General features: G+C 43.5%; 1 protein-coding gene across 1 annotated transcript in view; it reads right to left on the reverse strand.

Annotated features, from left to right (window-relative positions):
• Positions 1-23,332, reverse strand: part of B3GAT2 (beta-1,3-glucuronyltransferase 2) — a 59,598-nt gene that overhangs the window by 7,126 nt on the left and 29,140 nt on the right. Inside the window, exon 2 of the mRNA XM_061623094.1 lies at positions 20,261-20,405. Within this exon, the coding sequence (XP_061479078.1) occupies positions 20,261-20,405 (145 nt within the window). The remainder of the gene's footprint in view (positions 1-20,260; positions 20,406-23,332) is intronic.

Below are 23,332 nucleotides of genomic sequence, written 5' to 3' on the forward strand. Positions count from 1 at the left end.
TTTCTCTCCCCCTCCAATCCTTTTCTTTAAAGCAATGAGGCAGGGCTTACTTAGAATTATTAGAATTAGAATTTATTACCTGCCCTTCAGCCAATGCTTTATTTGGTAGGAAACTAATACTTTTTTTAATGTTCTGCAATGACCAACTGGTTTTGACAATAAACTATTATATGGGGTGTATTTATTTTTACATCTCCAGTGTGTACTTATATGGAATCTTTCCAACAACCCTGTGAGGTAGGGTTGGAAACCAAGGCAGCTTACAACAAGAATTCAAACCACAAAACAAGTATAAAACAGTTGCAAAACAGCTTAAAGTGGCATGATTCTGAATTTTGGATTGGGTGAGTGAAGTTTCTTATCATTTGAGGTTGCAGTCCTATGTACACTTCCCTGTTTGAATACACTGAACACATTGAGACTTGCTTCTGAGTAAATATGCATAGGATTGCACTATAAATATATTTACAGGTTGTGTAAATAATAAACATCTTTGACAGGCATGCTTATATAAATATTTCTTCATACTATGTCTCAACATGTATCTGATTTCACACTATGGTTGGCTGTACATTACTATTTCCTCTACGTTTTAAGTGTGCCTTTCTTGCTTGGGGTGGTCATGGTCACCTTTCATTGTTTTCACCCTGAGGGGCAGATTAGGCTGAGAGATGGTGAGTAGCCCATGGTCACCAAGTACTTTGTAGCTGATTTCCATTTTAAAAATAATTAAAATGATTAGGCAGCAAAGTTTATGAAGTAATGCAGATCCACATAATACATTTAAAGCACATCCAACTCCTACTAGGCTGCTACTGGGAGGAAGGGCAGGATATAAATTTAATTAATTAATTAATTAACAACAACAACTCCTCATATTTAAAGCACATGACTTCCTCAAGGAATCCTGGGAAGTGTAGTTTCCCCCTGACAGTTATAGTTCCCATCACTGTTAACAAACTATAGTTCCCATGATTCTGTGGTGGGATTCATGTGCTTCAAAAGTATGTTAAATGTGTGTTAAATGCATGGTGTGTGGATCTGCCCTAGGTATGTTGTACATTCGTTAGTGTCGGAAGGCAGAGCTGGGGTCCCAATCCCGGGGAGCTGGATCCCGGAGAGTTGGGAGAAGAGTATTCGGATGGATGGCAGAGGGAAGGGGGAGGAACTTCCCCCCTTTGGAGCGAAGACGAAACAGAGGAACTGCCAGTGATAAGGTCGCTTAGCAACGGGGAGCCTGAGCCCTCCCTGGACATTCTCACGCCTCCCCCTCTTTCAGGCTCAGAGCAAGAGGGGAAAGAGGGAGGGCTGCTCACAGCCAAAAAGCGGGGAGGCATTTTACCATCAGCCCCTTCCCTATCCCCCATCCTGGAATCGGAAACTTCAGAAGAGGAGGGGGTGATGCTTCCCCCCTCACCGCGCACACGCAGACAGCTGAAAAGTCAGGAGAGAAGGGGGGAAGGCGGGCAGTACCTGAGGGGCAGTTAAGGAGGAGCGAAAGATTGCGCGCCCGTTTGGCCCCTTCTTAAAGAACAGGCGCGAAGAAGTCCCTTGCTCTGTCAACTTTCTCCCAATGCCGCAGGACCTGTATCCCTGTATTGCTTCATGAGAAAACGCAGTCTTTGTTTGGACATTACCCTAATAAAACACAAATTAACTACAGCCGTTGGTCTGGTTCCTGAGTCACATCCTGGGCCTGACAGTTAGTGGATTGAAAAGAGCAATTTTAAAAGATAATTTTTAAACAAGGGAAGGGCTGTAGCTCAGTGGTAGGGCATCTGCTTTGCATGCAAAGGTCCAAAATTCAATCTCTGGAAAAGGCTATTGCTTGGAATCCTGGAGAGCCAATGCTAGTCCATGTTATCAGTCCTGAGCTAGATGGTGCCAAATGGCCAGAGTTGGTATAAGGCAGATTCCTTTGTTCCTAAAAGGGCCACAGTGACTCTGAAATTTATTTATGTATTTTACTTACAACATTTATATACAGTAGGGCCCCGCTTCTCGGTGCCCCACTTTTTGCCATTCCGCTAGTACGGCACCAGACTCCAGTGCTCCAGCTGATCTCGCTGGAGGAGGGGAAGATCAGCTGTAGTGTGCTACAGCTGATCTTCTCTGCCTCCAGTGCGATCAGACCCTCACACTACAGCTGATCCTGCTGGAGGAGGAGAAGATAGGCGGGTTAGGTTCCACACCCCCGCGCTACAGCTGATCCGCTTTTCGGCAGGGGTCTGTAACCTAACCTGCCATATGAGTGGGGCCCTACTGTACCACTTTATTGTAAAAAACCTCAAAGCGGTTTATGGAAGGAATTAAAACAATAAAATTATTGACAAAAACAGTTAAGAACAGGTGTTTAAAAACATTCAAAATAATAAAACCAACAATGAGTTAAAAATAGGTAAAAAGCATAATAGCTTAACCAAAAAATGTTTTTAGCAGGTGTCAAAAAGAGTACAATGAAGCACCTGCCTAATGTCAATAGGCAGGGAGTTCCAAAGTGTAGGTGCTGCCACAATAAAGGATCAATTTCTTACAAGAGCGGAACAAGTACTATGTGGCACCTGTAATGTGGAAAGCACACCTTGAACTTGGCCTGGTAGCAAATCGACAACCAGTGCAGATTTCAGGCACAGATATTATGTGCTGACAGCGTCTCACTCACGTCAGCAATCATGCGGCAGCATTCTGCACTAACTGCAGCCCCCGGGCCAGGTTGTGCTGCATGGGGATTTCTGTCACCTTGGCTGACTGGCTGACAGGTTTTTTTAGTTTTGGGTTTTGGTTAGGAACCCTGACTGGTTGCAGGATTCTGAGTTTTCTGCCTTACAGGAATCTTCTTGTGGTTGGTATGGTATTGCATTTAGGAAATCATTTTTTTTCTATTTGCATTTCATTTACATCTGACCTCACTCCCTTACATCCATAGAAGCAACAACAGTGGGTCCATGTGCTCAGCTCAACCCCCTTAAACCCACTGATGATGCACCTTGTTGTTTGCATGATTGTTTGTTTCTTGCCCAGTAGTGGTAAAAGAGAATTCATAAACTGGGAAGTGTAGCTTCAATTCCTGTTGTTTCAAAGCTACTGCCTATGAAGGTAGACCAAACCATGTGTGTTTTCTCTCTGTCAATTATTACTCACTGGAATTGTGTTGGTTGTCAAAGTCAGTTTATAGCAGCCCGCAGGAAAGGGGCTTAACTCTTACGCATTTCCCAAACCTCTCTCTGCAGTGAAGGGTCAAATCTGTAAGCCACATTAAAAGGCAGAGGCAGGGCATTCCAGGCAGGGGGTTGCCACACCTGCTTGGATATGGATATTTTTGCAGAGGATCCCTAGTCAAGCTTTACCAACAGCACGATCCAAACCATATCTACTCAGAAGTAAGTCCTGTTGAGTTCTATGGGGCTTAGTAAGTGTGCTTAGAATTGCAGCCTTCAGAGGCATCCATCTTTACTCCTGAGTGCTCCCATCTAACATCTCCACAACACGAGGCTCCCTTCTTCCTACAATCACCTTCTGGTGACTGGCCTGGCCTGAGGGCACTTCAGCCCTTCTTGCCAGAAGCAAGTAGGCTAGATTAAATGTTCCCTACCCAGGCTCCCTAAACAGGTGAGAAGGAATTATCCCATCACTTCAGCTAGACCTAGGAATACCCTCATTTAGCTAAGATTTCTATCTTAATTTCCAAACAGAGAATTTTTTTGTTAGTGGTATGCTCCAAGCAACTTTGGTTGATGCTTAACATACCATGCTTAATGACATTACTAGAGCCCAGCCCTGAAATCTCAAGGTTTGGGATGTTTCTGACCTGGCAACTTTAGGCCACACCTTGAGGCGGCCATTGTGTGAATGGTGCCCATGGCACTTTTTCAAAAACCCGAATGCATTCCTGGACTAAAAAAGGTTGGCAACCACTGTTTTAACTCATTATTATGAGATGAGCCAGCCTGGCTGCTCCCACCTGTCAGTGTTTTTAGCCAATGTGTGAAGTCAGAGCTGTGATTGATAAGTGAGTTGTTTGGATACCACACTATAAGAACCTTTGGCCACATCTACACCAGACATTTATTCCACTTTAAACAGCCCTGGCTTTCCCCAGAGAATCCTGGGAAGTATAGTTTGTGAAGGGTTCTGACAGCTGTTAGGACAGCCTTTCCCAACTAGTGGGCCACCAGATGTTGTTGGACCACAACCCGCTCAGCCAGCATTGCCAATGGTCAGGAAAGATGGGGTCCAACAACATCTGGTGGCCCACTAGTTGGGAAAGGCTGTGTTAGGAGATACTCTATTCCCCTCACACAGCTCCAATTCCCAGAATTCTCTGGGAAGAGGGGCTGACTGTTAAACCACTCTGGGTATTGGAGCTCTGTCAGGGGAATAGAAGTGTCCTAATAACACTCAGCACCCTTCACAAACTACACTTCCCAGTATTCTTTGGGGAAAACCAGAACTGTTTAAAGTGGAATAAATGTCTGGTGTGGATGTGGCCTCTCTCTGCAGAAATTAGTCTATAACAGTTTAAAATCCTGCTAGTTATCTCAGTTGTTTTGGCATTGGGGGAGAATGTTGGAAACTGGGAGCAGGTTCGTTTTTACTGAGTAATTAGGGAAAGTACTGATTGTATGCTTTTCCTTGCTATTTTACCAGTAAAAGTAAAATAGCAAAAGTTGTTTTTAAAAAATGAAAGTGAATCATTCTGCTTTCCATAGTCCCCTGCCCCTAGTGGCTACAGGCCTAAGATTATTTATTTATTTATTTATTATTTGATTTATATCCTGCCCTTCCTCCCAGCAGGATACTTAGGAATCAATCCCCCGTGTGCACTAACTTGGAAGTAAGATAAGCTGAACACAAGTGGGAGTTATATTATTATTATTATTATTATTATTATTATTATTATTATTATTATTATTATTATTATTATTATTATTATCTAAAATTTATTCGACGTCTATCTGGCAGGACAACCTGTCACTCTAGGCGACATACAAAGGAATAAAAATACAAAAACAACATATCAAAATATAAATCAACAGGTACATAATAAAAATATGCAATAATCAGACCAGATTAAGATTGCTTTAAGCCTTCAAGCTGTATGAATTTGCAGGGGGCAGGCAGAAAAACATGGTTCTTTACTGTACAAAGATGCTTCACTCTGGCTGAAGAAACCAAAATTTGATGACTACAATACAAGCACTAAGTACCCTTTTGCATTTTATTCCTCCTATATCTCCACAACAGAGGGGCTGTGTGTATGTGTGTGTAAATATATACCTCTGACTTTAGCATGGCTTGAATGTAGCATATGGTATAACTGTGAGAGCCTCATCAGTCACTTCACCCAGTTTTGCCTCTTGTGTACTTTTTGCTTAAGGCCCTGCCCACCTTTGCTCTTAGCCCCACCCACCACTGGCATGCAGTCCCCAGAAGGTTAACCCCAAAGTAAAGCAGCCCTTGGGATGAAAAGATTACCCATCCCTGCTTTAAAGTTTAATCCAAGGCTTCTCAGATGTTGTCTGTGAGAGTTGATGCTCCTAACAAATTACTGCACAGGGGACACTTCCATGTAGGAGTTTATGTGAAACCTGATCAATAAATGCTAATATGTATGATAAGCCTACAACACATAGGCTGTGCGGCATGTGCATTAGGGGGAGGATCAAATTGCCCAGAATGCATGCAGAATGAGAAACTTGCTGTTAGGATTGCTGCATGTAACACTCCAGATTTATGTTTCAAGTTGGTTCCTACACAGAATCCACCTTAAAGTGGACCCCCACAACTCTACTTATATTTCAAATGTTGACTTTTAATGTGCTGATATATTGAATATACCAAACCATGTCCAAATCCTAACTCAGTAAAAAATTGCCAACATGAGCCAGGGCTTGGCAAATTACTAGACAACAACTGGATCACTTGCAAAAGCAAATTTCACACACTTAAAAAAAAAACTTAAAAAAAATCCCAATGGAGTTAACAGCCTTTTTAAAAAAGAGTCCCTCATTCTAGCAGAAAAGGAAATGGATAGCCTAAAACAGGACACTACCCTTTGGTTATGTGTCTCATTAGCAATGCTTATCTCCCAGTTAGGAAATTATGGATTTATATTTACGTTCATATACATTTCACTTTTATCTATTTTTTCTCAAATCTATCCACATCTGCCACCTATAAACTAGTGCTGGAGGAGAAAGTATCAGTAGGTTCCTAATCACTATTTTAATTGGTAAACATTTTAAATAAAACCTTAAATAAGTCAAAAATGTCATTAGCAGTGTGTGCATAAATATCATATCTGAGTTATCTACATCACTTCCTGCTTACTAGTTCTATAGCGAAGAGGGAAGTATAGGATTTTTTTTCAGAGCAGAAGAATAACATCATCTGCAGGAGTACCAGGGGAACTGACAGACGCTCCTTGCAAGGGAATAAGGCTTTCAAGTTGTGGAGACTTGATTCTTCTTTCCTTTCATGGAGTTTCTACTTCATTCCAGAAGTTTAAATGGAAACATTTCTTTACAAGATTGTTTGCCTTTCTAATTAAAGTTTGTGTTTCAGTCAGCTGAAGCCTTTTTGTTAAAACTCACTGTGTTTTACAAGCTGAGCCTATGCAACCAGAAGACCTTGTGGCTGATCAGCAATGGGAAGCTAGGTCTCCCTAGCTAAAGTCCGACCGGTTAACTAGTACACCACCTTTCGCAAGCTCACTATACAATGACAGTAACCTGTCGTCCTGTCCTAATACCTTGTATATTGCAATGCACTCCTACTACGTGTGTGTATATATGGATCAACACAGATGCCTATGTTATTATTTTTACTCTACTTGGAAGCATGACTAGAGAAACCACCCTGATGAGCGCCTGAACTTCAAGCTGTACTGTACCACTACACCACTGCTCCTCACTACCACTACCCCATTCTAAAACACATTCATGGCTGAGAGGGACAGAGCTGCCTCTATATCAAAAGCAATTCAACCAGCACTTAAAATGCATATGGTGTATTCCACAGACTGGACACGCATGTAGGCTAATAGCGAGACACAGCAATGCAGGCACTAACTGCACAACTGAAGATTGATGAGATTAATTTTTGAAGCTTTTCTGCCTCCATGGTTGCTTGTCACTTTCTCCCTTAAGCATGGTGTTTCAAACTGTACCTGCCTACAAGCTATCACAGTCATCACTTTCTGTTGGTTTGTGTGAAATGATGCATTTCACAATGAAGTAGCATTTTTTGCACTTGAACTATCCGATGGGGCTTGTTTTCCTATGCACAGTGTGATGCTCATGCAATGAAAGATGCTAACTGTCTACAGGAATTAATGAAGATACAGAGAAGAAAGTCAGTCAAGCATTTGAACAGAAATACCACACAAAACTCAAATAAATGAGAGTGTTTTGCTATTATTAAAAAGTGAGGTACATTAGTATAGAGCAGCAAGCTTCATAAAAGGGTTAAAGATGAGAAGACATGTTCATTTGCTTCAAATACTTGCTCATTTTTTAATGTTGCTGATTTCTAATGCTGCATGCATTCTATAAGCAGCCACAAACACAATATGCATTTTTAACACGCGCAGTCAGAAAGTTTAACAGTACACACTTGCCTGGTGTCCTATGCCATGTGGTACCTGTTGTGCAACCTGCTGCCCTCCAGATGCTGATGAGACTATAACTTCCATCATTCCTGACACCTGGCCATGCTGGCTTGGACTGATGGGAGCCAGAGTCCAACAACATCTGTAGGGCCCAAAGGCTCTCCTTCCTGCTATATAACTTCTTTAAATGGCTCACCCCAAATTCCTTCCTACCTTTGTTTCCATACCCTACATTCGTCCAGACACTCATATTCAACTTGACCAGTCCTCCTTCCTTCTGTATGAAATCTATTCACAGCCTCTGCTTTTATAGGCAGGGAAGAGAAAGACAGAGAAATCCCAAAGGACAATTTCCACAAGGGCAACATCATACCGCAGAATTTCTTGTACTCCTGATGGAGCTCTGCACAAGCAGTCCCCACCTATTCAGAGGGTCTATCAACGGCAGGGGGGAAGGTCCCACCCACAGCATGTAGGCAACAGCCTTTTGAGATAGGGTCAGAATGCTACCATATTGTTGCTTTCACAGTCAAGCAGCAATAATATATACATAAGTTAAACAAAAACATAGATCTGTCTATGACGATAGTAAAAATGAAGTGTCTCAATCCAGAAGCAGTGAGCACTTGCTCTCCAACTCTGGAGGCATTTCAAGAGGCAGCTGGACAGCCATCTGTCAGGTATGCTTTAAATTGGATTCCTGCATTGAGCAGGGGGTTGGACTCAATGGCCTTATAGGCCCCTTCCCAGTGGCGTACCTAGTGTATTTGACACCCGGGGCAGATCATTTTTAAACACCCCCCTCCTCTTAATAGTCCCCTCCCACCAAGACCCTCTGCAATTTTGAAGTGGTCCTTGGGAGGGAAAGGTTTGGGAACCCCTGCACTATATTTTTTCCCCCCATGAACTACAAACAGACATGTTTAAAAGTGGAAACATTTGACTCCTCTCTACTGGCATTCCCACAGTAACAACCTCAATGCGATTCCTGCCGCCGACCTCAAAATCGTCTTGGAATTTATTTAACAAGCTCCTAGCCCACTTAAACCATGCGCGGGGGGTACTTTATTTGCTTATATGATGGCATCACTGTGCCTAGTGCTTTACAGGGTACAAGAAGAGAGGTCCCTACCCCCGGGAGCTTCCAATCTAAAACTTCCACGGGGGCTGGGGAAGCAGAAGGCGCCTCGCGGAGAGTTACTTACAGCAGGGCAAGGGAACTTGCGGGGGGGGGGGAGATTGGCAAACCATGAAGAGCAAAAGCACACTGCACTTGCTCAGCCTCAGAGGCGCCTCTTTCAAATGGGAGGGCGCTCACTAGCATTGCTGATGAGAAGAAGCCGCTAGAGCCGGCCAGCCCCGCCGTAGAGCGCCCGCCCGGCCTGGAGCATGCGCTGCAGCCCCTCGTCCGAGGCCAGGTTGGCTGGCAGGCAGGCCCTACACATGCAGTGCTGGGCAGGTGGCATGCAGCTCGCCCTCCAGCTCGCCCAGGGCACCGGCCGAGCAAGCCACCAGCAGCAGGGCCAAGCCAGGTGCCAGCCATGGGGCCAGCAGGCATGCCATGCTCCGGCCCAAGCCCCACGAGGCACCTGTCATGATTAGGCTTGCCAGGTCTCCAGCAATCTGCCGGAGAGTCCGGCAAAAGGGGGCCGTGTCCGGCCTCCGGCTATACTTCAATTTAAAAGGTGGACCTCCGGCTTTTTATTGGCCCCCTCAGCCACGCATACGTTGGGCTGCGGCTGGCCGACTTCCGCTCTTTACAATTCAGGCAGGCAGGCCGCAGGCAGGACTTGAGCAGCCGACACAGTGAGGGAGGGACTCCTCCAGCAGCAGCCCCTGCCCGCTGCCGCCACCACCCACAGAGAGAACATACAGGTGGCCGGGGCCCGGGCGTGTGAGGGTGATCTGATGGCCCATGGGTGGGTGGAGGCGAGCGGTGGCAGCAGCAGAGGCTAGGCTGGGCCGGCCTGGCTCTGTCTTTCTTAGCCCCGGCCGGCCCGGAGCCAGTTCCCCGCCCTGGGGCTCAGGCTGCTGAAGTCTCTGGTGGGGGGGGGATCGCGATCGCGGCCGTGGCCACAGCCGCAGCCGCTGCCGTGGGTGGACTGAGGCGAGTGGTGGGGTGGCAGTGGAGCCCAGGCTGGGCTGGCTCCCTCTTAGCCCCGGCCAAGACGGGGGCCGGGGCCCATCCCATGCGGCTTGCGGCCTGCCTGGCAGCCTCAGCGCAGGAGCCATGGAGGGCAGGCCGGGGCGGCTCCTCCTCCTTAGTCCAGCCGGTTCTCCAGCTCCAGAAAGGACAGCCGACCGCTTCACCCCTCCTGCTGTTGGCGCCGCTGGGGGGGCCCATCGCGGCCGCTGCCACCCAGGGGTGCCCACAGCAGGAGGGGTGAAGCCGGCGGCCGTCCTTTCCGGAGCAGAGGAACCGGCTCCAGGGCTAAAAAGGAGCCAGCCCGGCCTGCCCTCCACGGCTCCTGCTGAGGCTGACAAGCCGCGACGCCCGTCTCCTAGCAACCGCTGCCGAGACAGGGCCGACGCGGCGGCCTGCAGGCTCAGCCTCAGCAGGAGCCGTGGAGGGCAGGCTGGGCCGGCTCCTCCTCCTTAGTCCAGCCGGTTCGGAGGTAGGCTGACCGGCCCACTTCTGGTACGTCTGTTAAGGAAGCTTGCTGAAAGGCTTTGAGGGCCTGTTTGGATGTCACACTCTCGCACCTGCAACTCTTTAACTTAATCTCAGGTGCTTGAAGCGCTGTTTATTGAAATAACTTTGCACATGCTCGGCGATACTGTCTTTACTTCTTCATTTCTGGGCTGAGCCGTGGTGGTGAAAGCATGTTTCTTGGGGTATTACTGTGCTTGACCCTTGCCTTAAACTAAAATTGGGGATTTGTTAGCTCGGGGCTGCCTCCATACAAATACATGGGCCATAAGAAGAGTAGAGTTAAGGGCAGAAAGGATTTGTTTCTGCAGGACTCCTGTGTTCTTCTCTCCTCTTTGTGTTACTGTGTGTTTTTAAGTGCTTCCATCCTCCAGGGACTTAATTATTTCTTGCCAGGTTAGATTTAAATCTGGCTGTAGAATTCCCGACTTTAGCTTCATATCTGAATTCATGTATTAAACTTTGCAAGACAGTCTATAGTCTGTGTTTTCTTCTCCCCTTCTTTTTTAAAAAAAAAGCTTTCTGTTATCTGTTGCTGTCTGCAAACCCTGAATGATGACAGCATGTGTACTACCAGCTGTCAGATGTTCAATATTATCAAAACAGAAAGAAACTGGCCTGTTTGAAAGCTGCATTTTTATAGAGCCATAATTTTATTAGAGCAATATGGCTTTGGCAACATTCCCCCACCCCTTTTTTTCTTATTTTTTAATTGCGGTTTCTACATACTTTAACCATAAAAAAGTAAATTGAACGATCTTTTTCTGGTCTAAAGTTAATTGTTGGCGAGTTAAAAGTACATCTTTAAGTCTGCAGGCTAGCACATAGGATGACATACACCTCAATCCTCTCCACTTTTATTCAAAAGTAGTTGTTACATATGGTTACAACCTTAGTATTGGGCATTGTAATAAAACATCCCAAAACATGATGATACACTGCTTCTTGAACAATTTGTTCATTGACCAGGGAAGGAAGGAGTCAGTTTACTTACCTGCCATGTGATCCCACTGAGTTTCACCATACTCCAAACTAGGTGGAATCCATGTTAAATGAAGAGTAATGTTGAGTTCAGCTTCAGCATCCCCCACCATGGTCAATGTATGTGCCCTACTTTTGTCTCTTGCATGATGTAGTTCCAAAAGTCTCAGAAGGTAGACTTGTTTAGACAACTATACTGGTTAATTGTGAGACTGACACTACTATAAAAGCTGTCAAATGCTCATTGTTGATAAACCATATTCAATTTCTTTAGTAATTTTTGTCTAATAATAACTTTTGCTTATAAATTGTTTTAAATTTTTTAAATTGTGTTTTAAATTGTTTTTAAAAGATGTGTTTTAAATTTGTATATTTGTTTTTAATGTTTTTAGTTACTGTAAACCTCCCAGAGAGCTTCGGCTGTTGATGGACTTTTTGATGAACTTTGCCTGGTTAAAAAGTTTGTGCCTGAGGTCAGAACATCTGATCTTCCTCTGGATGAGAAATGGGTGCAGTTGCTAAAGAGCATCAGATCAAGAATTCTGGTGAAGGTTGTCAGTGCAGTGTTTGCCATCCCAGTAAGCAATGCTTTCGTGGAGAGAGCGTTTTCACTAATGGGCAATGTATGGACTGACAACAGGAACCGTATGTTACCTTCCCTTGTTAAAGCAGAGCTTTGTGTCAAATTAAACTTTGGCATGAACTGTGCTGAGTTTTTTAAATATGTGAAGGAAGAACAAAGGTTGCTTAAAGCTTGTGTTTCAAATGAGTACAAATTCTAAACTCAGCCTGTTTAGTTATTTAACACCAGTTCCTACAGTGAAAGCACCTTGTTCATTCTTTCTGTTTTTCTTTTATAAAGAGTAATACTGTTTATAATGTTTATAATGGTTGAAAACATCCCTTGGATGTCATCCACTTCTCTTTTGTAAGAGAGATAAATGTCTAAAACCAGCTGCAATTTCATTGTTTCAGTGGGTCTCTACTCTAGTTGGGACTAGATTGATTGGTGATGTAACCTGCCTTTGTTCTCTTAAAGATAGTGTTTGTTAATAAAAAAATTGTTTGTAACCTGGTGCTATTGGTTTTATTTCTGTCACACTTTTACCTTTACCTTAATACTAGAGGTAATTGTATAATTGTATAATTGTGATTGCCAACTGCTTGCCTAGAATGCCCTCCCTTGTCCTTAACATGGCTGCAACCGTATCTACTCAGAAGTAAGTCCTATTTAGTTCAGATCTTGTAAGTTCAGGTCTGTGGCTTTCTTTATGGAATCAATCCATCTCTTGTTTGGCCTTCCTCTTTTTGTACTCCCTTCTGTTTTTCCCAGCATTATTGTCTTTTCTAGTGAATCGTGTCTTCTCATTATGTGTCCAAAGTATGATAACCTCAGTTTCATCATTTTAGCTTCTAGTGATAGTTCTGGTTTAATTTGTTCGGACACCCAATTATTTGTCTGTTTTGCCTAGAATGTCCTCCCTTGTCCTTAACATGGCTGCAACCGTATCTACTCAGAAGTAAGTCCTATTGAGTTCTATGGGGCTTAGTTCCTTAATAAGCATGTTTACAGTTGCTGCCTTCAGGGGCATCTATCTGTGCTCCCATCTAACATCTCTGCAACACTAAACTCCTTTCTTCCAATAATGGCCAAGTCTGAGGGCACGTAAACCCTTCTTGCCAGAAGCAAGTAAACTAGAAGGCATCAGAACTGCACCTCCCAAGAAATGTCCCTAATGTCCTAGTAAGAGTTCTACCTAGAAGTTGAAGGGTTACGCTGACCCTTTGGTATGTGTTGCTGTGGTTGGTATGGTATTGCATTTAGGGAAGCATCACTGTCTTTTTTCATTTTCTGTTTGCATTTCATGTACCTTTGACCCTCCTCCCTTACATCCATAGAAGCAACAACAGTGGTTCCATGTGGTCAACTAAACCCCTAAAACCCATTGATGATGTGCCTTGTTGGTTGCATGATGGTTTGTTTTTTGCCCACTAATGGTAAAAGAGAATTCACATATTTGAAAGTGTGGCTGCAGTTGTTGTTCCCAAGCTGCTGCCTGTGAAGGTAGACCAAACCATGGGTGTTTTTTCTCTGTCAATTATTACTCACTGGAATTGGATTGGCTGTCCAAGTGAGTTTATAGCACCCCACAGAGTAGACAGAAAGGGTAGAGAATCTTCTTTCTCTTACACATTTCTCAGACCTCTTTCTGAAGTGAAGGGTCAAATCTGTAAAGAAGTTTGGAGCAGCCACATTAAAAGATAAGGGCAGGGCATTCCAGGCAGGGGGTTGTCAACCCTGCTTGGATATGGATGTCTTTGCAGAGGATCCCTAGTCAAGCATTACTAACAGCACAATCCAAACTATCTACTCAGAAGTAAGTCCTGTTGAGTTCTATGGGGCTTAGTTCCTTAATAAGCATATTTATAATTGCTGCCTTCAGGAGCATCCATCTGTGGTCCCATCTAACATCTCTGCAACACTAGGCTCCTTTCTTCCAATAATGGCCTGGCCTGAGGGCACGTAAACCCTTCTTGCCAGAAGCAAGGAAGCTAGATTAAATGTTCCCTAAAGGTGTTGAACTGTGACTTGGGAGACCAGGGTTCAAATCCCCACACAGCCATGAAGCTCACTGGGTGACCTTGGGCCAGTCACTGCCTCTCAGACTCAGAGGAAGGCAATAGTAAACCACCTCTGTCTGAATACTGCTTACCATGAAGACCCTATCTGGGATCAACTTGAAGGCAGTCCATTTCCATTTTGCATCACCCTAAGCTTGTGAGAAAGAATGACCTTATTTTACACCCTATTTTAGGTAAGATTTCTATTTTAATCTCCAGAGAATTTTTTTTGAATGGCATGCTCCAAGCAATTGTGGTTGATACAATGTATCATGCTTAATGATATCACTAGGGCCCGCCCCGTGATGTCACTAGGGCCCGCCCCGTGACGTCACTAGGGCCCGCCCCGTGACATCACTAGGGCCCGCCCCGTGACATCACCAGGGCCCGTCCCATGACATCACTAGGGCCCGCCCCATGACATCACTAGGGCCCGCCCCATGATGTCACTAGGGCCCACCCCATGATGTCACTAGGGCCCACCCCCATTTTCTCAGGTTTTTGGATGGCTCCGACCTGGCAACCCTAGTCATGATGCACACACCTTGGCTCAGGCCACCGCCACCCGGCTCGGCCTCCATAGCTGCACATCCAGCTTCATAATGAACACTCCATCTTAGGGTTGCCAAGTCAGAAGTATTCCCAAAACTGAGTTTTTAGGGGCAGGCCCGAGTGATGTCATGGGGGCGGGCCTGAGTGATGTCACACGGCGGGCCCGAGTGATGTCATTAAGCATGATACATTAAGCATCAATCACAGTTGCTTGGAGCATACAATTAAAAAAAATATCTGATTGGAAATTAAGCTAGAAATCTTAGCTAAAAGATGGAGCCTGGGTAGGGAACATTTAATCTAGCCTACTTGCTTTCGGCAAAAAGGGTTTAAGTGCCTTCAGGCCAGGCCAGTCACCGGAAGGCCACTGTAGGAAGAAAGGAGCTTAGTGTTTTGGACATCTTAGATGGGAGCATTCGGGAATAAAGATGGATGCCCCTGAAGGCTGCAATTCTAAACTCACGCACTAAGGGACTATGCCCCATACAACTCAACAGGACTTACTTCTGAGCAGTTTGGATTGTGCTGTTGGTAAAGCTTGACTAGGGATCCTTTGCAAAGAGATCCATATCCAAGCAGGGTTGACAACCCCCTGCCTGGAATGCCCTGCCCTTATCTTTTAATGTGGCTGCTCCAAACTTCTTTACAGATTTGACCCTTCACTTCAGAAAGAAGTCTGAGAAATGAGTGAGAGTAAGAAGATTCTTACCTTTTCTGTCTACCCTGTGGGCTGCTATAAACTCACTTTGATAGCCAACCCAATTCCAGTGAGTAATAATTGACAGAAAGAAAACAGGCAGCAGCTTGGGAACAACAACTGCAGCCACACTTTCAAATATGTGAATTCTCTTTTACCACTATTGGGCAAGAAACAAACTGCCATGAAACCAACAAGGTGCATCATCAATGGGTTTTAGGGGGTTGAGCTGAGCACATTCAACCACTGCTGTTGCTTCTATGGATGTAAGGGAGTGAGGTTAAAGATAAATGCAAACAGAAAATGAAAAACAAAAGACAGTGATGCTTTCCTAAATGCAATACCATACCAAACACAACAAGATTCCTATGAGTGAGGCAGACAACGTAGCATCCCACAACCAGCCAGGATTCATAACCGAAAACCAGTTAATGCAGAACGCTGCGGCATGATTGCTGACATGAGTGAGATCCTATCAGCACATAATACCTCTGCTCTGAAATCTGCATTGGTTACTGATTTGCTACCAGGCCAAGTTCAAGCTGTGCTTTCCATGTTATGGGTGCCACATAGTACTTGTTCTGCTCTTGTAAGAAATCAGTCCTGTAAAGTGGCAGCATTTTGGATACTCTGTTCATAGGGTTTTCGTGGTAAGAGGTATTCAGAGGTGGTTTACCATTGCCTTCCTCTGACTTTGGACACATATCATACTTTGGACACATAATGAGAAGCCATGATTCATTAGAAAAGACAATACAGAAAAACAGAAGAGAGTACAAAAAGAGGAAGACCAAAAAAGAGATGGATTGATTCCATAAAGGAAGCCACAGACCTGAACTTACAAGATCTGAACAGGGTGGTTCATGACAGATGCTATTGGAGGTCACTGATTCATAGGGTTGCCATAAGTCAAAATTGACTTGAAGGCACATAACAACAACGAAGTGGCAACACCTACACTTTGGAACTCCTTGCCTATTGACATTAGGCAAACACTCCTTTTCAGCACCTGCTAAAATCATTTTTCTTTAGGCAAGCCTATCCACACATGTAAAAGCTATTGTGTTTTTAAATCTGTTTTTAACTCATTGTTGGTTTTATTAATTTGAATGTTTTTCAATGCATGTCTTTGTTTTTGCCAATAATTTCATTGTTCTAATTCTTTCTGTAAACCGCTTTGAGATTTTTTACAATAAAGCAGTATATAACTGTTGTAAATAAAATACATAAATAATTTTTGGAGTCACAGCTTTTAAAAAATGTTTTTAAATAAGTTTTGTTTTAATATATTTTAAAGTCTGTTTTTATGATTTTTAAAGTGTTTTAGTGCTTTTGTTTGCTGCCCTGGCAAAATAAATAAATAAACTTCATTCACCCAACCCAAAATTCAGAATCATGCCACTTTAAGCTGTTTTGCAACTGTTTATACTTTTTATGGTTATTGGCTTTTAAAGGGATTTATTTCTTATTGTGAGCTGCGTGAGCTGCCTTGGTTTCCAATCACCAACCCTACCTCACAGGATTGTTGGAAAGACTCCATACACACACACACTTGTAAAAATACACCCCATATAATAGTTTATTGTCAAACTAGTTGGTCATTGCAGAACATTTTTTTAAAAGATCAGTATTAGTTTCCTACATAATAAAAAATGTGATACCTAGATAAACCCTGCCTGATTGCTTTAAAATTGGATTGGAGAGAGAGGGAAAGATTAACAACACAAACACAATTCTTTGTTATGTTTACTCAGAAGTCCCATTAATTTACAGCACAATCCTAACCATGTCTACTCAAAAGTAAATCCTAATGAATTCAATGGGGTTTACTCCAGGTACATGGGATCAGCATTAAAAGGAAGTATTGGATTACAGTAATACCTCGCATTAACGTACTCAATGGGACCAGAGCGAGTACGTAAACCGAAAATGTCCTTAAAGTGAAGCACTACCTTTTAAAACTTTTTTTTACCTCTCCTTCATGCGGAGCCTCAAAGCCCCGCGCTAAAGCCTCTGCTGTTGCGCTGCCGCGCCTCTCAGCTGATCGTGACCGCGCCTCCCAGCTGATTTGTGGTGGCGCAATCGCATCTATTTCCACCCCCACGTGCTAAAGCCTCTGCTGCTGTGCTGCGTTTCTGGAGAAATACAGGCATATGGAGCATGTATGTTATAGCGAGGCGACGTTAAGTGAAGCGACGTTAAGCGGGGTATGCCTGTAAATACTTTCATATTGCCAAGGTTTTCAAAGCACTGCCCTCTCCAACAGCCCAGGGTCAGCCTGGGGCACACAAGAGAAAAAAAACTTTAAGCCATATTCTTACTTATTACTGAAACTGAAGATCTGAAAACCACCATTTTCTGATGTTGCAATGAAGCCCAAGCACTGCCTGGGTCAACAAATCACAACCTTGGCTTCCCTTATTGGCTACAATCCTGAAAGGGTGGGGTTAGAGCCCCAGCTTGGGAAAGTTTTTTTTTTTGAACTACAACTCCCATAAGCCCAATCCAGTGGCCATGCTGGCTGGGGCTGATGGGAGTTGTAGTTTAAAAAAGTAAATTTTCCAAGCTCTACTAAGAGCTGCTATACAGATCCATTAATAAACAGATTAAACAGTTGTGGGGGGTGGCTGACATTTTGGTGTATATCTCGGGAACCAGACCACCTAGAAACTTTTTTTAAAAAAATTGAAGCAGAGAGTCCAGAGATTAAGGTACGTTAGCCGGAGACCCAGAGGGGACCCCCCCAAAACCAGAAACTCCCACTGAAAATCGGACACCTGGTAACCCTACTCCATCTTGAACCCCCTTATTGCACCCCCTTATTGACTACACCCGGGGTGGGCCGCCCCCCCTTGGGACACCACTGCCCCTTCCTACTGTTGTATGACTCTATGGTACTAGACATTTAGAGAAAAATAATAAGGGTTGGCTATTTGCATCATGCTTGTCTTGCTTGCCAACTACTTAAGATATCTGGCTAGTGTGTGGCTAAGACACAATGCTGAATAGGATGGACTACTGGTCAAATCTATGAATACAATTCTTATGTTCCTACAATTGTGGGGGCAGCAGCACCATGTCCATGTTAGTCAACAAGCTTATCCAATAAGAGTTGCCTGCTACATCAGAGGTAGCCAATTTGGTACCCAGATATTGTTGGATGACAGCTCTCACCAGCCCCAGCTAGCAGGCCCAGTGGTGAGGGATGATGGGAGTTGTAATCCACGACATTTGGAGGGTACCAGACTGGCTATCCTTTACTACATCATCAGAACCATGTTATTCTACAATCCTGGGCAACACCTTTGAAGTCAGCAGTTGTAAGTGCATTGTGCTTCCTTCAGAAATGCACTTGAGGATTCTCAAGAGCTCATTAAAAGCAGATATTTGAATGTAGAAATGGAGCTGGGGAAACATAATGTACAGGAAACACAACCTAATATCCTTCCGTCCCCAAATGCCAAAAAATGTCTTTTAATGTAGTGCAGGGAAAATACGTTGGATAATGGAACGGACCAAGGAATTTCAGAAGGAAATCACCTTGTGCTTTATAGATTATAGCAAAGCCTTTGATTGTGTAGATCATGAAAACCTATGGAATGCTTTAACAGAAATGGAGGTGCCACAGCATCTGATTGTCCTGATGCACAACCTATACTCTGGACAAGAGGCTACTGTAAGGACAGAATATGGAGAATGGTTCCTCATCAGAAAGGGTGTGAAACAGGGGTTTATTTTATCACCCTACTTGTTTAATCTATACACTGAATATATCATATGGAAAGCGGGATTGGACCAAGATGAAGGAGGTGTGAAAACTGGAGGGAGAAATATCAATAATTTAAGATATGCAGGTGATATCATACTCTTAGCAGAAACCAGTAATGATTTGAAGTGAATGCTGATGAAATTTAAAGAGGAAAGCACAAAAGCAGGACTACAGCTGAATGTCAAGAAGACTAAAGTAATGACAACAGAAGATTTATGTAGCTTTAAAGTTGACAACGAAGACACTGAACTTCTCAAGGATTATCAATACCTTGGCACAGTCATTAACCAAAATGGAGACAATAGTCAAGAAATCAGAAGAAGGCTAGGACTGGGGAGGGCAGCTATGACAGAACTAGAAAAGGTCCTCAAATGCGAAGATGTATCACTGAACACTAAAGTCAGGATCATTCAGATCATGGTATTCCCAGTCTCTATGTATGGATGTGAAAGTTGGACAGTGAAAAAAGCAGATAAGAGAAAAATCAACTAATTTGAAATGTGGTGTTGGAGGAGAGCTTTCCACATACCATGGACTGTGAAAAAGACAAATAATTGGGTGTTGGAACAAATTAAACCAGAACTGTCATTAGAAGCTCAAATGATGAAACTGAGGTTGTCATACTTTGGACACATAACGAGAAGACATAATTCACTAGAAAAGACAATAATGCTGGGAAAAACAGAAGGGGGTAGAAAAAGAGGAAGGCCGATGGATTGATTCCATAAAGGAAGCCACAGACCTGAACCTACAAGATCTGAACAGGGTGGTTCATGACAGATGCTTTTAGAGATCACTGATTCATAGGGTCGCCATAAGTCATAATCGACTTGAAGGCACATAACAACAACATACATGCAAAAAAATAACATGAGTGCATATTTCTTCCAAAACCTAAAGTCACTAACAGAAACATTCCAGTGACTGAAAGATTTAACAAGAATTCACCCTCAAAGATGTGCTAGCGCTAACTATGATGACAGATTCCCATCCTGCAGACGGTGGTCCACGAGAAGGATGCTTATCAAGCACTGTTGTCAAAAGTGCTCCTGGTGGTCAAATGTAATTAAAATTACGGCATTAAACACACTTACATGTACCAACTCCACTCCAATCTACACATTTGTCTGAAATTTTCAAGGACCGGAAACATATTTTTAAAGGGGGTGGGAAGAAATACAGAAATAAAATATTCTCAGGAGTTAAATGAGCCTGGTAACACTACGTCTGTGCTCCAGAACAAGACAGAAGACTGGGTTTTTGCATGCCTGTGCATATGGTTCATCCAAATAGCTAAAACTGGATTGTTTGCAAATGCAAACAAGTCATGCAATGTTTTACATGTATATAATCTATAGCTGAGATTCTACAACTACTCACCTGCCATATCAATGGGAAAAGGCCTACCTGCCCGCCAGCCAGTGTACCAGCCAACAACCTTGCCCTTTTCCACAACTGGGCGCTCATAGCATCGTCCGCCTGCCAGCCCCACAGGCCAGACAGACACTTTGTGGGTTGTGCGCATCTGCAAGAAAGGAACAGCAAATAACTTTCAAACTACTTTCTTTACCAACGTGCACTTTGCTTGATGATAATTCACCAATAGGCTAAAAACCCTTGTGGTCTAACAGGGCTGGCACCAGAGGGCGGCCAGGCTGGGCCCTGGCCTAGGACCCCTGCAGCCCAGAGTAGCCCCTGAACAGCCCCTCTTTAGGGTGGGAGGATGGTGCTCCCATTCTGTGATCAGGGACAGGATCAGAGAGGGAGTTCCCAGGCAACACTCCCAATACAGACAGTGTGTGCTTCCATAAAATTGCATGCATGCTCCACCTACCTCTCCTATCAGTTTGAATGCTGAGCATGCATGCCTGCCATCACTCAAGATGGCGGCAGGGACTTCTCTAAAAAGCTGGTACCCCAATCGCCATCTTGGTTGATGGCAGGCATGAGTGTGTATCATTCACGACAGGTAGGTGGCACGCACAGGAGAGCTTATTAGCCCTGTACTGCCTGTATGGGGAGGTGTTGGGCTATGGCAACGTGGGTCCAGGGCAGGCTGGTGCCTAAAGGCTCAATCATGCCTGGCACAGGCCCTGCAGTTTAAGAAAGTACCTATAGCCAACAAATATTCAACAGATAGTCAATCAAATTTTTAAAAGCATGGAAATTGGGCAGCTATGATGAATGTACCAGGGGAGCAGGAGACCTGACTTCCTCTCTGAGATATTGTACTGCCCTACAAATTTGTCAAAATGCAAACATAATTTGGGTTGGTCTTTCACAGTCCAATCCACTTCCTGTATAGTTTGAAAGAATTTGGTAACGTGTGCTTCTGAGCATATGGTGAATGGTGGCAATACCTGAATCAGCCCAAATAACAGAAACAAGACATGTCCTCTGTTGATCTTGTTTCAGCAGGGAGGAAGCAACAATATTAAGACAGATGATATAGTTCAGATAGTCATTTTAAATATGTTTGATTTACTTGGCAATTTTAGTGAAGCATTTTCTTTTGCTTGTTTCTGTGAATATGTGAAGTACAACAACACCTTGCATAATTTACACTAAAAAGGGGGAGAAGGGTAGGAAGGGTAGGGGGAAGGAGGGAGGGAGGGAGGGAGGGAGGGAGGGGATGGGGAGGGAATTGAGTGGGTGGGCACTGGGCAGAGGGAAAGCCTTTCCAAAAGAAAAACATTATGAGCAATATCATTATTTTTCCAGGTTTCCCCCACCTTTTTATATGTAGTCTCCCATCCAAATTTAAACCAAAGCTGTCCCTGGCCACATCCACACCTGACCTTTATTTCACTTTAGGCAGTCGTGGGTTCTCCCAAAGAATCCTGGGAAGTGTAGTTTGTGAAGGGTGCTGAGAGTTGTTAGGAGGTGCCCTGTTCCCCTCACAGAGCTACAATCCCCAGAAGAGGGGCTGACTATTAAACCACTCTGGCCACTGGAGCTCTGTCAGGGAAATAGGAGCTTCCTCTCAGCACCCTTTACAAACACTTCCCAGGATTATTTGGGGGAAGCCATGACTGTCTCAAGTGAAATAAAGGTCTGACATGGGTGTGGTCCTCTGATCAGCCAAGCCAAACAGCTGTAAATCTGGCTTTTAGAACACTGACAGGTGGTTCTTACTGAGCATGCCCACACTTATAATTGACTTCAATGTTAAATTTCTTAAATTAATTAAAAATCAGGCAGGCCTTTTTGTTAACTTCCAAACTGCACAAGATGAAGGTCAAAGTACGGGGCATGGTCAATAATAGGATTACAGGTACTCTGTGAACATGGCTGATTTTTAATTAATTTCAACAAATTATGAGACCACTGACAGAAAAAAGTCCAACAGGTTTTGGATTTTTTTCTCCTGTTTTACACTTTGAACTCTTGATTCTCTGTGTGTGTTTTGTGTATCACCATGAAACCTTAGAGAGCTGTTAAGCAAGAGTTTCTGAGTTCAGGACTATATGTTTTGTAAGATTTTGTTTTGAAATGAGCTTATGGGAAGGATCAGAATGGCATGTGGGGGGTATTTTCAATTTAACATTGCATAATGCAAAAAATCCATGCTGACTATAGTACATAGCCGCTCTCGTGGCTATATAATAAAGAAGACTTTATCATTATGAGATGTTCAGGAAGTAACTGATGTCTCTCTCCAGAGCCAGATTAAGACATGCTGAGGCCCTAAACTATGTCAAGTTTAAGAGACCACGTAGAATAATACATTTGTTTTGTAACACTAACAGAAATGACAATGAAAATAGAAATAACTGTGTGTGTTCTGCACAGGACATGTAATTCAAAACACTTTTTTAGTGAGTTTGTTTAGAACAAAGACATTGATGATGCTGTCAAATGATAAGCTTTGAAGTTTATTACTTTCTGTGCACGTAAGGCTTAGTGCAAACAGCTTCTCTTGCTTGCAGCATTATTGTCCACAGTTCATGCTTAATCTTTTTCCACCATCAAAATGAACCTTCTCCTGAGCAGTTCATTATCATTAGACTCAAAAAAAGTCACAATATTGCTTCCACATTAGGAAAAGCCAACTGAATCTTATATTGGGTGATGACTTGATACAGTTCCTGGTGACATAAATGTTTTTTATCAGAGTAATTTTGTTTAATATAAGCATAAGCGCTTTATTTCCTTAACGAGGTTAACATCAACATTGTTCAGGATAGTCTTTCATCAGGAGCTTTATAGCTTCACACAACTGTTTTTCTGAGGAATATGAATCAATAACAAATGATGCTCTTTGTGTAAACATGTTCATATATGATTGCTCTTCAAGTTGGTTTCAAGTGCATCCACTATAGGAATGGAGAAAACCATTCATCAGCATCAGGTGAGTCACCATCATTGACTTGCTTCTTTCTCATTCTTTTTCTTTTATTCACACACTTGTAATCTACATCAGGCAGGTACTCCTTTGCTTTGAGTTCAGTT

This window comes from Rhineura floridana, chromosome 4 (genome assembly GCF_030035675.1).
Source record: "Rhineura floridana isolate rRhiFlo1 chromosome 4, rRhiFlo1.hap2, whole genome shotgun sequence".
NCBI lineage: Eukaryota > Metazoa > Chordata > Lepidosauria > Squamata > Rhineuridae > Rhineura > Rhineura floridana.